General features: G+C 44.0%; 1 protein-coding gene across 1 annotated transcript in view; it reads right to left on the reverse strand.

Moving 5' to 3' along the window:
• Positions 1 to 18,056, reverse strand: part of MACROD2 (MACRO domain containing 2) — a 1,661,433-nt gene that overhangs the window by 9,224 nt on the left and 1,634,153 nt on the right. Inside the window, exons 15-17 of the mRNA XM_018554264.1 lie at positions 3,267 to 3,305; positions 2,085 to 2,147; positions 283 to 315 (exon numbers count right to left, since the gene is read on the reverse strand). Coding sequence (XP_018409766.1) covers positions 283 to 315; positions 2,085 to 2,147; positions 3,267 to 3,305 — 135 coding nt within the window. The remainder of the gene's footprint in view (positions 1 to 282; positions 316 to 2,084; positions 2,148 to 3,266; positions 3,306 to 18,056) is intronic.

Consider the following 18,056-nt stretch of genomic DNA (forward strand, 5'->3'; position numbering starts at 1 on the left):
AATAGCCCGTACAGCAGCCCTTCGGTTCTACCGAACCGAAGGGGTCCTGGGGCCGAAGCTAGCCGAAGGATCGGCCGAAGCTACAGCTAGATCCTTTGGCTGCTTCGTGAATAGACCCCTATGTGTTTGCCATGCATTCACACATACTTGTATGAAAAAATAAAAGCAAAGCATAAACTAATCTAAACCCAACATTTACTGATCTGACCCTTGCAGAGAGACATAAGACTCTAAACTCCATTGAGGAATGACCTTATCCTACATGCATCATCCTATACTCACCTTCTTCTTGGTCTGCCATGTCCTCTGTGATATCTGTTAACATCAGGAAACAGCAAAATCAGATTTTTAAAATTAGTTAATAGTAAATTACTGCAAAATTTTAATTGTCTTTACATCATTTAAAAGAAGATGTTGTGCCACTGCCAAGTAATAGATTTATCTATGTTCATGTTTCTGGCATGTAATAATCCAAGAACAATGATAAGTTCAAATAACTGTGAATCAATGTTTGTGCTGTGTCTCTTTCAGTATATACCATTATATGTCTAGAGTCTTCCTACCTACATAAATTGGCTCATGTATGAACTGTTGTTCCTCTCTCCTGAGTTCATGAACAACAGATCATATGCATACTTCCATATGTATGAATAGTGGTACATCACAACACGGTCAGGGAACGAGAGCGGCCTTAGCACTGGATATGTTCTACATGCCCCTTGTGTTATGTTGTGTAATTCTTTAACCCTAGAATTGCTAGCCAGTATAGTTCCAGCCAGAAGACAGGGCTAGGAATCTGTGTAGTGTTTTGATCCTCAATAAATGTTAAAAAGAAAACATCCTCTGTATACCTAAAACCTGGATTCATTTTGTGTCTTCTTTGTAAGTTCAAATAACTGTGAATCTTGGCAAGTCAGCAAGCCTCTGTATTCTCTATACATACAGGGCATTATGGTATTGGCAATATTTGAAGTAATATTAAACTCTCAAACTTTTTTAATGAATCCAGATCAAACAATAACATATTGCAAAACATTGCTCTACATTTTTGCCTAAACACTTACAATCATCAAGTTTCTAAACAGCTGCTTCCCAGTCTCTTAGCTCAGCTTCCCTGAACTCCTTGTTCAGTAAAAAATCACAAGGGGAAGAGCAGACTTCATTTACTAGCTTGGAGAATGGAGGAGAGAGGAGAGGAAGCCAGGGAGGAAGGGATTCTCTTGCCTACGTGTGTCAGTGTATTTGTGGAGACACACACAGCTTACTAGCAGACGCAAGGGTGACTGCATAGCACTCTGCTTGAGAAAGAAGCCACTCTAAGGCCCCGTACACACGAGCGCATTTCATCACGTGTTTTTTCCCGTGCTGAAACGCATTCAATTCAAAATCCTGTGTATTACTATGGGGGCCATTCATGCAACCGCACTGAATCGCACATAAAAAAGCCAGTTGTTTAAAATAGTCCTTGAGCTATAGACCTTAATGGAAATGCGCTGATCAGTGCGTTTTTGCACTTTTTCATGCTTTTTGTTTGCAGCTGAGACTTCTTTTCATTGGGCAACTAAAAACGAGCTGAAAACACACCTTAAAACGCTCTTACATATGAACAGAAATGCCTGTAAAACGCGCTTAAACGCACATACAAGACCCGCAAAAAAGGCCCCGAAATGCTGTCGCCCTGGTGTGAATGAGGTCTAAAACAGGAAGTCAGGACCAGTGCTCAGGAGACCAGCTTATTGGGCAGAAAGCTAAAACTTTTCAACATGAAGGAGCAGCATTCATTGTAAGTGATTTCATCAGCATTTGAAATAGCTTATAAAACGTTTGCCTTTAAAACATTTTATTTGTGCTTGATGGCCGGTTGACACCACAATGAGTGCGTTCCAGAGCGTTCAGCCTTTGGAATGCACTCCAACGTAAATTGGCTTGGCCCCTACCCGAACGCGTGGCACATTAGTGCCTGCATTACATTCCAGTGCGATCTGGCAGCTTTGGAATTTGAAAGTATTGGGGTGTTGTTGTGAACCAATTACACTGTTAGCAGAAATAGGAAGACCATTATCTGAACTAAATAAAACATTTACTCATTATTGCAATCTCATAATCACCTGATTCAGGGCCGGGTGCTTTAATTTTACTTTCATCATCTGTTAAAATATATAAAGAGTAAAAAAAAAAGCTTTTAAAATAAGCACTGGCTTTCCAAAGAAGAAAAACAATTATTCAATGCTTGTGTGTGTTCGCTCTGGGTATTTCAGGCTTTTCTGTTCCTATGTATATGTGTTGTTGTGGGACTGTGGTAAGCAGATTAGACCGTAAACTCAGCTCATCCAAACTACACAATAAAATATTAAGGGTCCATTTACATCTAAACGTTAGTTTCATGAATTGGCTGCCAAGGCATCACAATGGATTTGTGATGCCTTGGTATAGATTGTAAACTCATATGTGCAGGGCCCTCCTTACCTTCCTGTATTGAAATTGTATTGTTAATTGTATTGTCTCCCTCCATTTGGTAAAGCACTGTGCAAACTGTTGGCACTATATAAATCCTATATCCTATATACTAATAATAATAATATAGAATAATATTGGATGGAAAGAGGTGCATCACCTTTTTTTAACATTGCAGCACACCACAACACACAGTACATGCATTGTGGTGTGCTGCAGTGCATTGTGATCTACTGCACAATGCAACTGGGTTCTATGGCACCGTGATGCACCACACCGTACATAGAGCATTGCTATGTGTTGGGGTAATGCAAGATTTAGTGTGTGTTGCCACAATGCACAAGTGTGACTAGGCCCATAGGCCGGGTTCACACCTGGGCATTTTACAGCGCTGATCGACGCGCTGTAAAATGCTCAAACAGTGAAATTCAAACAGTGAAATCCCATACTTCCCTATGGGCATGGTTCCCACCTGGGCATATTTTGGGTCGTTTTTCCACGTGTTTCCATTGGTATTCCCGAGTGTGGCTCGGGGTTAACAAAGTGGTAACCCCGAGCCACACTCGGGATTACAGCGTAGGACTTACCTTGTCCGCGATCCCCGCTGTGTCCTCCGGCGGCAGCCGACTTCTGGGTTCCGTCCCTTGCGAGCAGGGGGGGGCGGAGCAAAATAAGAAAAAACAAATCATACCGCCAGTGAAACGCTCATTTCACTGAACTGAAAAACGCTCTAAAAACCGCGAAAAAACAAGCAGAAAATATACGCCCAGGTGTGAACCCAGTCTTAATGTTTATTGCAATCTAATACTCACCTGATTCATGACCAGTTTCCTTTATGTCATCTGATTCTTCTACTGAAAAGACAAAAACAATAGGAGTAACTTTTATTAGCAAAACCTGTTATTTATTTGATAATATATTATTTCAGGAGCAATGTGTAGGAAATTCTACATTACAGTCAATTTAAATGAATGATCTACACATGTGTTGCTAATAATAAGCATGCAAATACTGTACATTAACAATGTTTTTGTGGACCTCCTCCAGTTCACCAATGTCCTTTTAAGGTTCATTTACACCCATGTGAATTATTTCATATCCATATTACTTTAAATCAGAATTATTCAGTTTTTGTTGGGATATTCACTGTAATGTAAAGACTTTATTTGAAGTGCATATGTAAATACAGTATGCTGCCCCCACTTGTACTTATGAACATAAAAGGATCTTGCTGTTTTTAGACAATCAGGTAGTCTTTAGGTATCTAAAGCTGCAGCAAACACCCACAGGTGAAGAGAGGAGGAGACAGTCACCCGGCGGTATAAGGTATGCCGCCAGGTCCCCTCCTCTCTCCTGATACTGTCGGGCGTTCGGTGCATGACCGAGCGCCCGACTTTTCAAGAGGGGGGTGACACCAAAATGACTGTAAGTCATTTTGGTGTCACCCCTCCAATGGTGTCACCCGGGTGCGGGCCGCAACCCCCGCACCCTCCGTGTGACGCCACTGAGTGAACCTGTCCTGGCCTGAAGCCTGCTTAAGGTGAGAATAGATACTGTAAAATCCAGGGTAATAATCTCCAAATCCATACTGGAGTCCCTGTGGCTTTCCTTGGATCCTAGGCCAGGGTTTTAATGAAGCCTTGCCCACCAAGAGGCTATCCCCGCCTAAACCATTTAAAGAAGAACTTCGGGTTTTAGAAAAATGAACCCTTGCAGTGGGGTTACCATTGCAGTGCATGGATAAACTGCTCATTCTTCTCTAGGGGTTCAAATTAATCCCGCCTGGCTTCTAGATTTGCATTGTGATTGGCTGGCTGGTGAACAAATTGGAGCACAGCACAAGCCAAAAACGCGAGACAATGCAGTTAAAACACCCAAAAAACACTTAAAAGATGCCTGAAACTCTAAAGCTTGGATGTAAAGCAACTTCTTCATCAGCCAAAAAAAATATGGCTTGTGTCTCCTATCTTTGCTCCGTTGAAGTGCTTTGGGCTGTGGTTCCATCCTCTGGCCTATAAGTCACTACAAGTAGGGATGCACAAATACCAAGTACTGTACTTGGTACAATTACAGATTCCTTTCCAGCTCCAAGACTAGACTAGAGAAAAACTCAAAAGTTAGGAGGCAGCTGTCATTTGTAAGGAGCATTGGCTACGGGGCTCCTGGGGCTTGTGCATCCCTGTTTTAAAGTATAATTCGGACGAACCTGCAAATCAACAAAATTCAGTTGATTCGGCGGTTCGTCCAAATCCGAAATAACAAATTTTTTTACATACACAAATTTACTAAAACGGTATTCGAGAATATAAAAATGAGTTATCAAAACGCACGGCGGCCATATTGGCCGCCCGCACGTTCTGTGCATGCTCTCCTCCATCTTGGAGGTGGGGTGCATAACATCACATGACGCCACGCATGTGCGGCGTTGGGTGTTGTTATTTGCAGAGCGAACAGCGGCCAGATAGGCCGCCAGCGTGTTCTGCACCTGCGCACCGTCATTTTGGAGTATATCATATGCGGGTGCCACCATCTTGGTGTATACCAAGACATACTGCAAAATGGCGGCACACATGCACAGAATGCACTTGTGGCCAATAAGGCCACCACTCGTTCTGCAGTTTCTTTGTTCAGATTCGGAGGCTCATTGCCTTCGATTCCGAAACAGCATTAAAATTAGTTTTCATTGACGAAACAAATGAAAATGTTTTTAATTTTCATTTGTTTTGTCCGAAACTATTTTTTCCCCCTGTACATGTCTAATATACAGTGTCAGTATGATTAATCATGAGCATCAGCTCTTGGTAGAGTTCCCCTTAATTCATATGTACACCAATATCAAGGCATGAAACAGCAATTGCTACTTGTATAAACAGATGGTGGTTAGATAGGCCCAACAGTAGTAAGTATGCACACTGAGATGAAATCAACAGGTGGTCTAAACTGGTCTCTACAGCAATAAGTTTTTCACTATGGAGAGCTTCTATATTGAGTTCATATAGGTTCCATACAGTTTGGATATAATGCCAGGTAGTGACAACAAGCAGCGATCACAGCAATGGAGATATGCCAAGCAGCTGAAGCAAATGTATGTGTAAAGGCACGATTGCAAACGGCGAGAATCGCGGCAAACTGCGCATGCGCGAGAATCGCCGCAAACTGCGCATGCGCGAGAATCGCGGCAAGATGCGCGGGAAAACGCACAGGAAGTGAGGTAGCTGTCTGTGAGCCTTGGGACTATAAAAGGAGGAGCCAGCCTCTCTGGCATTGCTGATGGTCTTGTCAGCTTAGTGTTTGTGCCTGTGTTCTGTATCTGTTACTTTAGCCTGCCTTGACTCGGATTGCTCTGGACTATTCTCTGATTGCTGCCAGCCCCTGACCTCGGCTTGTTTCCTGGATATTGAGTTTGCCTTACGATTTTGTACCTCGCCTGCACAATCCGATTTGACCTTGGCTTTCTGACTTCTCTTCACTGTTGTCCCCGCGCAGTGGGTGTTTCCAGCCTATGGCACTCGTGCTCCTCGTTGCCCTGCACCCTTCTGTTCCCAACTCCAGGGGTTGCAGGACACAATTCGCAAGAGACACCTCCCCATCTTCCAGTCTCAGCCTCAGGTACGTGATAGTACCATCAGCCAAAAGAATGTCTGAGACTGAGGGGAGTGCGTTCTCCATGGAGGCCCTGTTCCAGCAACTGTCTACTCTCAATCAGATGGTTCAAGGTCTTCAGGATGGTTACTTCCAATTGGAGGGACAGGTGGGGGCACTAGTCTCTTCGGTCACGGCCAGACCACCACCAAGTGTTGCTGCTCCTGCAGAACCAGAGGCCGCTCCCCCTGCAACCGCAGCTACTCCAGCTATACCAGAACCTCGGGTACCAGCACCTGAACGTTTTTCCGTAGAAAGACAAAAGTTACGTGCGTTCAAGAATCCATGCCAATTATATTTCAATCTTCAACCTCGCACCTTCACATCTGATCTCACCAAAGTTGGATTTGTGATATCTCTGCTGTCTGGAGAACCCCAGTCATGGGCACACCATCTGCTGGAGCAAGAGGGCACCATTCTAAACTCACTACCTACCTTCTTTGCGGCTTTGGCCCAGATGTACGATGATGCCCAGAGATCCACTACCGCCGAGACAGTCCTCATTTCTCTGCAGCAAGGTCGACGTCCTGTGGAGGACTACGTTGTGGAATTCCGCAAATGGGGCGCAGATACGCAATGGAATGACGCCGCTCTCCGACACCAGTTCCGCCTAGGCTTGTCTGAGGTTCTCAAGGATGAGATCGCTCGTGTGGGGGTCCCCGATACAGTCGAAGGACTTATTTGCCTGGCCATTCAGTTAGACCGCAGGATTCGGGAGAGACATCTTGAAAGATCCGGAGTCACCCGGGTCCCTTGGGCACTTCCTCGTGCATCATTTGCTCCTTCAGCTTCTGCTCAGGAATTCTCTGCTGGTAACTCCATGCCAGATCTGGAACCCATGCAACTCGGGTTGGTCCGATCTTCCTTATCTCCCGAGGAACGACAGCGATGCAGACAAAACCATCTAATTATACGTGAAAGCCGAGAAGTGCGAATTTGAAAAGGACTCCGTCCAATTCCTGGGTCTCATCATATCAACCAGGGGCATTGCCATGGATCCTCAAAAGGTGGCTGCCATTTTGGACTTGCCCAACCCCGTCACTCGCAAGGGTGTCCAACGCTTTGTGGGGTTTGCAAATTTCTACCGAAAATGTATCAAAAAGATTTCGGCGATTTATAGTCCCATTACGCAGCTTACCAAGCAGAACACACATTTCCAGTGGACCCCTTCGGCCCAGATGGCCTTCGACGACCTCAAGAAACTGTTCACCTCTGCCTCAATCTTGAAACATCCTGACCCGACTTTGCCATATGTTCTTCAGGTAGATGCCTCGGAGGTTGCGGTCGGAGCTATCCTGTCCCAGCGACAGGGCGAAAGATCCTTACTCCATCCTGTGGCATTTTTTTCCCGGAAACTTACCCCTTCGGAACTAAATTACGATGTGGGTGATCGTGAACTGCTGGCGATTAAAGCAGCTCTAGAAGAATGGCGTTATTTGTTGGAAGGGGCTGCTCATCCTATTTTGGTGAGGAGGGATTATTTTTTCTGAACGATTTGGTGTTCATACCACCCGAGGTTCGTGTCATGGTTCTTCAGATGTGTCATGATCATCAACTGGCAGGTCACTTCGGAGTTCGCAAGACGATTGACTTGGTGCGGCGGTCCTTCTGGTGGCCGGGGTTGAGGAAGGATTGCCTGTCGTACGTCCGCTCTTGTGTCATCTGTCTCCGTAACAAGACTGAACGTTGCCGATCCTGGGGCCTGTTACGGCCGCTTCCCATTCCACCCCGGCCATGGGATATGATCGGCATGGATTTTATCGTGGACTTGCCGCCTTCTGATGCATTCACTTCCATCTTCGTGGTGGTGGATCGTCTCACCAAGATCGCACACTTCGTCCCAATGATCGGCACCCCGACCGCCTCTGATACCAGCCGTGCCTTCTTCAAGGAGATTGTGCGCCTCCATGGCCTTCCTAGCAATATTGTTTCTGACCGGGGTGTCCAATTTACCTCCAAATTCTGGCGTGAATTGTGCAAGTCTCTTGGGGTTGCCAACAACTTCTCCACAGCGTACCATCCACAGACTAATGGCCAGACAGAGCGCACCAATCAAACGTTGGAGCAATATCTCCGGTGCTTCCTCTCGTTTTCTCAAGACGACTGGGTGTCCTTGCTCCCATTTGCTGAGTTTGCTTACAACAACTCTGTTCATTCCGCCACGTCTCAATCCCCGTTCTTTGCAAACTTTGGATTTCACCCTACCTTCTTACCTACCTTCTGCTCCACCGTCCAGGTTCCAGCGGTCCAAGACCGAATGCAGTTTCTGCGGTCCAATACACGAGTATTGCAGACGGCAATCGCCAAAGCTCAGCGTGATCACAAGACCTATTATGATCAGAAACGTAGGGGTGAGCTGGATCTCCAGCCTGGGGATAGTGTGTGGCTTTCTACCCTTAACTTATGGCTCTCCTGTCCCTCTAAGAAGCTGTCTCCTAAATTCCTTGGCCCTTTTCGAATTCGGAGGAAGATTAACCCGGTGGCCTACGTATTGGAATTACCATCCTCTTTTAAGGTACATCCCGTGTTCCATGTGTCCCTGCTCAAACGGCAAACAGCTTTTTCTGGTCGTGGCCCTGGCCCGCCGGCTCCTTCTGTTGTTGATGGGGTGGAGGAGTTTGAGGTAGAGGCTATAGTGGATTGCAGACGTTGTGGCGGTCATCTTCAATTTCTGGTCAAATGGAGGGGCTATGGTCCTGAAGAAAATTCCTGGGAACCTGATTCCAATGTTCACGCTCAAATGCTGGTTCGAAAGTTTTTTCAGACTCATCCTCTCACTGCAGCCCAATTGGGCATCCGGAGGTTGCCCATTAGAGGTGGCACTGTAAAGGCACGATTGCAAACGGCGAGAATCGCGGCAAACTGCGCATGCGCGAGAATCACGGCAAACTGCGCATGCGCGAGAATTGCGGCAAGGTGCGCGGGAAAACGCACAGGAAGTGAGGTAGCTGTCTGTGAGCCTTGGGACTATAAAAGGAGGAGCCAGCCTCTCTTGCATTGCTGATGGTCTTGTCAGCTTAGTGTTTGTGCCTGTGTTCTGTATCTGTTACTTTAGCCTGCCTTGACTCGGATTGCTCTGGACTATTCTCTGCTTGCTGCCAGCCCCTGACCTCGGCTTGTTTCCTGGATATTGAGTTTGCCTTACAATTTTGTACCTCACCTGCACGATCGGATTTGACCTTGGCTTCCTGACTTCTCTTCACTGTTGTCACCACGCTGTGGGTGTTTCCAGCCTACGGCACTCGTGCTCCTCGTTGCCCTGTACCCTTCTGTTCCCAACTCCAGGGGTCGCAGAACACGATTCGCAAGAGACGCCTCCCCATCTTCCAGTCTCAGCCTCAGGTACGTGATAGTATGTCTGTATTATCAGACCCCAGGTACTTGCGCTTAGATGTGGTTCACACTGCAGGGGGAAATGGAAGGCTTCCTGGTTGGCAGCGATATGCAGGACCTCAGATCCGGGTCTATGGCTGTGTCAGTGGCGTGGCACTCTCCAGACAGCAGGTTGTCTGAGAGGGTCGGTTAAGGCAGAGCTGGCAGGGTTTACTGTTCGTCACTCGACGCTCCACAACAAGAGAACGCCGAGTGAACGACACAGCTGCGGTTTTACGTGCGGGGCCGCGCCCCGTGGGAGGAGCTCGGCGTGACGTCACCACTGAGCCGGCGCGCCGCGGGAATGAGGGGACGCGTCGGGCGAATCTATGACAGTCCTAACAGATACCAATTACTGATACATTTTTTTATTGTCATGTGACAGTTTTTCTAAAACAATGCAGACTATTGATTTCAGGACAGTGGTGGAGCGCCAGGGCCCAGTCACAGCTGCAAACGCTGCAACCCTGGTAGTTCTTGTGAAAATGCCAAGTATCGGCACTGGTATCTGCACTGGTATCTGAACATCCCTAACTACAACAAGACACAGCAGTGACGTAGGGGGTCAGTGGAGACAACCGCAGCTCATGGTGGGGGGACACAGGCATCTAACAGTCCTGTAGTGACAAATTCTAAAGGTTCTGACAAAGGCTGTAGTGATTTAATGGTGGGTAAAAAGCATCAGAGAGGTAAGTATAATACTTTTTATTTTGCAGGGAACTGTGCTATAGATTTTTTGGGGGCAACAACAGTGTCACTTTAAAGAAACACAAACCAGTTTGATATAAAAAAATAGGAATGATAAGTTGCCTACTTTTATTATGATTCAGTAATTTTGGAATGTAATCAAATGACATAAATCCTCTTTATTTTGAGATTTCACCTTTAATTCCTCTACCCCCCTCTTCTATCTGTTTCCAGATTGAAACGATTTATCAAGCAGCAGCTGCACATAAAACAGGCAGGGCGGGGGGGACTATTATCCCAAGCTCTGTTTTGCTGCTTTCAGTGGGAGTTCACTCTATATAAGACAATCATACTTCTGTTATCTGCACCGTCATGATTAAAGTGACGATCACAATATGTACTCTAACCGGTGCAGCGCTTTCTGCGAGCCTCATAATCCCAGGTTCAACCGTGCATCATACCGCTCCACTGATCACAGAGCCATCCTTTGTGCTTCGATTCAGAATGCTGACACGGATCTATTAAATGGAGCTCGCATGGCACGAAAAAGGAAATTCATTCCCAGAAATCTGAAAAGGGCTGATATAATATTAAACACATGTTTTCACATACCGCTGAGCTTTTCCCTGCTCTTAACTTTTATATCCCTTTATCCTTTCATGACCGCTCTCCCTCTCCCATCTCTTATTCCATGCAATAAAATCCACTGACCTTTTTTTTTTTTTTTTTAAAAAAAACCGAGCTTTTTTTTTTTTTTTTTTACTAGGGAAATATGAAGCATGCACAGTACAATGCATGTTCATATTAGACAATGTCACTGTGCTACATGCTAACAAGCAAACCGATGGCTTACATGTTCCAATAAACCACAAACTACCGGTTGGTATATCCCACTCATGTCCAGTAGGGGGAGCAGGTGCCTTTTCTAAAAGTAAGCTCGGAATAAAAAAAAAATATATGTATAGGTTTTAGGTTGCTATTTGCTTTATGCATTTCAGCAACGGCGCTTTTTTAACATTGTAAGGTAAATAGTCTAAATAAACACATACTCTGTTTTTATTAGGCCTTTATTAGACGTTTGCACATTAAACATACAATGGATTACACTGTCGTCCCAATAAAAAATAATATTCAATTTGCCCAGTTTTGAAAGTGCTTTGTTTGCAGAGGGAAATGTGCTACTAAATTAATAGGATTATGAAAAGTTTAATGAATGTAACATATCAGGGAGTAATCTGCATATGACAGATTTGTGCTGAAGATAATGTTTTTTTGTGCACAAATAATTATTTTTGTTTTTATCCTAACCATTAAGCAGTTTATTGCTATAGTAACATATCTGGTTCATCCCAACTATTCGTGATACAGATGAACTATAAAGACAAAACAGAGGATCAAGAGAAGGCTTTGTTCTAGCTAATTAAAGAATACCTTTAAATGCTGTCATTGGGAACAGCGCTACTTGAAAATGTCATGGGGATCGCCATGTTTAAAATAAATAGCTGATGAATGGTTAATTAAAATTCAAACATTCTGAATCAGTTTTTATGTGTTCATTTGGATTATATATGTATGTATGTCTGCTGAAATGCTACTTGCCATTTGCTGTCTTTGTTGTACATTAGAGATCTGTTCCTCTGTTTAGGGCTTCTCATTTGTCATTATATCTTTAAAGTGACACTAAACTCAGGAGTTAAATCTTAAAAATGCATTCAAGTACTTTAACTTTTAACAAAAATTTAGTTTATTTGTGTATCACTCAGCTGTAGATCCCCAAATCATATCTGAATTGGTGCTGACACTGTCGTTCCACTCCGCTCGCTCCCATGATGGACTGCAATCTCAATACACATTAGTAGACTAAACGTGAGATTGTAGTCCATCACGGGAGCAAGCTTGGAGTGGTGGCTACTTTACAACACACACAGGGGAATAAAACTAGCCACCCTCCAGAAGGAAGAACAGTGTCAGCACCAATTCAGAGATGATTTGAGGATCTACAGCTGAGTGATGCACAAGTAAGCTCTATTTTTGTTAAACGTTAAAGGTACTTGAATGCATTTTCGAGATTTAACTCCTGAGTTTGTCACTTTATGTCTTTCCTCAATCTTTCTCCTCGCTGTCTTTCCTCAATCTTTCTCCTGGCTGTCTCTCTTTGCTCTCTCCCCTGGCTCTCTCTTCTCGCTCTCTCTCCTGGCTGTCTCTTCTCACTCTATTCTGGCTGTCTCTCCCTGCTCCCTCCCCTGGCTGTCTCTCCTCACTCTCCTCCCTGGATGTCTCTTCTCTCTCAATCGTTGCTGTCTCTTTTCTCTCTCTCCCCTGGCTGTCTCTTCTCACTCTCTCTCCTGGCTGTCTCTCCTCTCTCTCTATTCTGGCTGTCTCTCTCCTGGCTGTCTCGCCTCATTCTCTTCTCTCTCCCCTTCCTGTCTCTCCCCGCTCTCCCCCTGGCTGTCTCTCCTCTTTCTCTCCCATGTCTGTCTCTCCTCCCTCTCTCCTCGTTCTCTCTTGTTTATTATAAAAAAAGTTGCATTGTGGTGTTAGACTGTTCGGGATTCGCTTGAAGAAAAGGCAGCAACCCTTGCCGCACCATTCTGTTTACTATGCGTTCAGCAACACATAGGGGTCTATTCACGAAGCTGCCGAGGGCAGCCGAGTGAATGACCGATCTGAAGTGAAGTGAGCCGAACACTGTTAGTATGGAACTATGACAACTGGAAACATAAATATAGATTCTCGTCCGCTCTCTGAGAGAAAGAAAGTAAACCACTGTGTAAATGTTTGTTTTTGGCCCTAATGTGCAAGTATGCACAACACTTGCACATTAAGGTAAACCAAACTGTGTGTGCCCTTCTCCAGCAATGTACGATCTGTCCCCTGCCGCTGCCATCTCCACCACTAACACTTCCGGGTTCCCATAAGTCCTCTTCAGCCATTGGGTGGCCACTGATGATGTTAAATCCTCCATGACACATGTTCCATTCACAGCGCCTTAGAGATACCGTGAATGGGCTGAGTGTGCATACTGCACAGCATGAATGGGCTGAATGTTTATACTGCATGGTATGAATGGGCTGAATGTGTATACTGCATGGTATGAATAGGCTGAATGTGTATACTGCATGGTGTGAATGGGCTGAATGTGTATACTGTATGGTGCAGAAAAGATTAAAAATTGCTGGGGGATGGAGGAATAATGTTTTGGCAGAAGAGACTTTGCACGTTTCTTCTGCCCAAAATCCCTACCTCCCAGGGATTTTTAATCTTTACTGATTTTACTTCCACTTTTAAGATACACTGCCATGAGAGATTACTGGAGGCTGCCATTATTTAACTTTTGTCTTCTTCTACTTCTCTATTCAAATACATGGACTTCATTGCCATCCAAGTTGCTCACCCGGAAGAAGATAAGAGAGAAATCAGCCACTCTGACACTCATTTACATCAAGCTTGTTCCTGGACTGTGACTGAAACATACTGAAATCAGACACAACCAGGCATGTAGCATTTTTAGTAGGAGGCCTGCAATGGCCTCATGAAAGTATAAGATTAATCACTTTACATTTTGGGAACTTTTTTCCTGTTCAGCAGGTGTGTTTGGTTTTTTAAACAAAACAAAAGGCCCTTTTGTTCAGATCTTTCAAAAAACAGTTCACTGTTTTTTCTTTTTTTTTCTTTTTCAGATAGGTGTTCAACCTTTTATAAATGTGAAGAGAAAATTGGCTGATGTACAGGTTCCCAAGTGCGGCATACATATTTAATTATGTGATTTTTTTTTTAAGTAGGCCCTTTTCAGATATGCTCATAGACTAGACCATACTCTGCAAAAGCATCTTGTGTAAGATTTTCACTTATATAAGAAGGCGTATTCAAACAGAATCTCTTCTTATTTTTAAAATGTTAGATGCTTCTTGCTGGCTGGCAGGGCTGAGTACTGGGTAATGTTTGGTAGAACCTGTAGTCAGCTGCCTTTCCATATACATTTCCCACGGTGGATCTAAATTGATAAGCTACGTGCCATTTTCTCTCCTTGCTTTGTTGCATCATACACCTGTAACAAAAATCTAATGTGTTGTGATAGTTCGCATCTATAATAACTTAATTCCAGTTTATCACTTTAAGTTTATCACTTAAACGCCAAACTTCCCCCACTGACTGATGTCTAACAAAGTAAAAGATTCTGCTACTATGAATTAGATTATACATTATTTCCTATTTCAGTGAATCCTAGTGATATGTTTGCTCAAGTGCGGTGGCACCAGAGAAGGCTACGAGGTCCTCAACATTTAGCTGATTTGCTTCTAAAACTTAGGGGTCTATTCACTAACCTGCAATAGGCAGCCGAATGAATGACCGACCTAAAGCGAAGTGAGCTGAACGCTGTTCGGCTATTCACTTCAGGCTGGTACGGCTGATCTCAGCCGTATACCGGCTGAAATCAGCCGTACATCGGGTGGCTTCGGGTTGGCCGAACATGCTCAGCATGTTCGGCCGACCCGAAGTGCAGAAGGAGTTCGACTCAGCCGATCCAACATCTGGATCGGCTAAGCCGAACCTCCGGCAGGCTAGTAGCTGCTGTTCGGTCTATTCTTATAGATGCCGAACAGCAGTGAGTGAATAGCCGAATGCCGCTGAGCTGTTCTGCCCGGTCCCTCAGAGGGACCGCGCAGAACAGAAAAATAGTTTTAAAGGTCCAAAAAAATAAATAGAAAACCATTGTGCGGAGCTAGCAATGACAGCTAGCTCCGACCAACAGTTTTCTATTGGCCGGCGGTTCTGCTGCCGTAAAAAAAAAAGGAACAAAAAAACTCTCCGGGCACTCTGAGAGTCTTCCACTCCCGGCCGCCAAGGAGAGAAACACTGGCCATAAGAATGCATTGCTAGATTCTACTGAACCGAAGGGGTCCTGGGGCCAAATCTAGCCGAAGGATCGGCCGAAGCTACGGCTAGATCCTTCGGCTGCTTCATGAATAGACCCCTCAGTTGTAGTTTAGTTGGGGGGGAGTACCCTGCTCTGCAAGGGTTACATGCTTGTTTATGCCTAGGGGGCCGGAGCATAGCACTTTTACTTACCTGATCCCTGGTTGTGAGTACACACTTCTCTTCTTTTCGCACCAGCTGTGGAATGTCCCTCAGTGTCCTCATGTCTAATGAAGGTCTATGGAACCTGCATTGGACATGATCATATCACTGGTCCGTAGACCACCAGAGTGAAGGGGAAAAGGGGCTGTGGGGCCCGGCCTAGCAACCCAAAGGAAGCCAGTGGGAGTGGGCATCAGGTGAGTAAAGTAGCTTTTTCCTGTCTCCTAGGCATAAACGAGCACTTAACCCTTGCAGTGCAGGGCTAACCCCACTGCAATGGTAGTTCCTCGTTTTGCTTAGAGATAGGCTTTAATACAGTTTATTTTTCAAATAAAAACTCAATTTATCACTATGGCCACCTTCACATGTCACTGTTATCTTTTAACACTAATGTAAGCACATAGTAAAATGGTCAATCTGTTACTATGGTGCTATACTTCTTAATCGTAAGTGTAATGTGTTGTACTATGTTTTTATGCAGAAGCATCCTATTATATTGCTTTTGAAAGCAGTTTCTATATTTAGTAAAAGCAGCTAGTACAAAAAGAATGTATGCCAATACAAATGTAAATATGAAGGCAACACAGTGATAAAAAGGAAAAATATATATCTAACAATCACTCGAGTGTTTAAGCCCTAATCTTCAATTAAAATTGCATAAAGTTTAACCTAACTGTTCTTTGTATAGTGCCTAAAACACTCATGTGTATGGTCAGGGCAGGAAATTCAGTGACCACATCTGTCACTATACATTGTACAAATTCTTATAAGAAGTCTGAAAACTTGGCTCAAGCTTTAAATATGAGAATGAACATAAAATGAACCAGACAGATCTAACAAGGTGTGGACACATATAAAAAAAAGTCCAAATGCAAATCATGTATCCATTAATTGTGTTTAGCACACAATTAGCATTTTCTGGCCACTTCTGTCTAAATCGACCTACAGCAAAGTCAAACTGGAAAAGAAATACCAGGATCATGTTAAATGGGGCTACATGTATGCTGTCTTTCGGTGGCTACTTGTGCAATATAAATAACTATTCATTTTTACTATACACATGACTGCAATATGAAGATAAGCTGGAAAAAAACGTGAATATATTTCTGTTTATGATGTGGATTGATAAGATCTTGTACAGAAAAAGGGGTGCCAGATGCCATCCCCACCTCTATGTCCGCTGACAGAACTTGTAGTAAGTCTCCAATTCTGACCAAGGTAGAACATCTTTACTACTGCTACCAAGGTTTCAGTAAATCATACTTCTTCAACAGTCATTATATACTATAATTTGAAGGGAACACAGATCATATATATGGTACATACATAATTGTTAGTTCACAACACTCAACATACAGTATGTGTATTAGAGAATATTTAAAGATGAACTCTAGGTATTAATTATTTTGCCTCCTGTTAAGCACTGTAGTAGTCAGAGCTATTTCAATGCTGGTCGCAATCTTAGGCTGGGTTCACACCTAGGCGTATCGAATATGCGTGTTTGTCGCGCGTTTCGCAAAGCGCCTTTTTACCGCGATTCGCGGTTAAAAAATGCGTGACAAGCAGCATTTCCAAGGGCTACTTGGCTGTAGCCCAATGGAAACGTGCAACAAAAACGCCCCAAAGAAGCCCCTGTACTTCTTTGGGTGTAGGTCGTTTTGTAGCGCGTTCATACGGCCTGTAATACGCCCAGGTGTGAACCATACCCATAGGAAATAATGGGATTTCGGGGTTTGAGCGTTTTGCAAAGCATTCGAATACGCTACAAAATGCCCAGGTCTGAACCAGGCCTTACGGGTCTTGTATAATGCTGTGCTGTGTTCCTCTGTCTCTGAAAACACAATGGGTCATTCACTTGGCACAGTGACTATTCAGAGAACACCTAATATTTTTATTACTGAATACCAAGTATTCTCTAATTGGATGAGGGACAATTCGGGACATCACCACCTCTCCTCCATTCTGAATATGTCTTGTATGCATTGATAAAAATACTAGACGTTCTCTGAATAGTCGCTGTGCCAAGCGTGTAACCACCTGTGTTTTCAGAGCAGAGGAAAAGCCACATAGCAGAGTAGAGGACCCGGAAGGTCACTGTCAGCACTGTAGTAGCTCCGGCTACTGCGGTGCTTTATAGGATCCCTAGCAGCTGACCAGGTATGGCATAAGCATACTTACATTGGCACAGGCTGGACTAATGTAAGTATGCGCAATTAGTTTATTTTCTCCAGTTTTTACAAAGAGGCTCCTTTACATTTGAATGTTCTATATTTTAGCATTTTTAACTCATCTGAAACATAAAATTAATTATCTGAAAACCTGTCATGAACATTGCTGTAACAACAAAAATCGCAGATTGCAGATGGGATTCTGAACAGGTGAAAACACCACCTGCTGTCCACCTGATATGATTCTGTAATATTCAGCAAAATATACATACTTTATGAGAATCAGATACTAACCAATACACATGTCTTCTCACTTTCAATCAAATAATATTTTTTTTGAAAGAATTAAAGTGATCATGTTACACCATGCTAAAAATTCTACCATAGATTCTACTATATTAAAAACTGGGAGGAAGGAGGGCAAACTTCTGCAGGTCCCTAAACTATGCTGTCATGCTTGCATTTCTGGCCATTCTGACAAAGTTTCAGCAAGCCTTAACACTACTGCAAGTGCTGAATTTTTGCCTGGCAGAATGTCCTCACAATTGGCTGAGACAGTATGGTTTTGGAGGCTGCTGCAGGTATGTGTAGGAACTTCTAAACACCAGCACTCTGCCACCATTTCCCCCTGTGTCATGTATAAGGTTCACCTCA

The sequence above is a fragment of the Nanorana parkeri genome, unplaced genomic scaffold (genome assembly GCF_000935625.1).
Source record: "Nanorana parkeri isolate BGI_ZX_2015 unplaced genomic scaffold, ASM93562v1 scaffold151, whole genome shotgun sequence".
In the NCBI taxonomy this organism is placed as follows: domain Eukaryota; kingdom Metazoa; phylum Chordata; class Amphibia; order Anura; family Dicroglossidae; genus Nanorana; species Nanorana parkeri.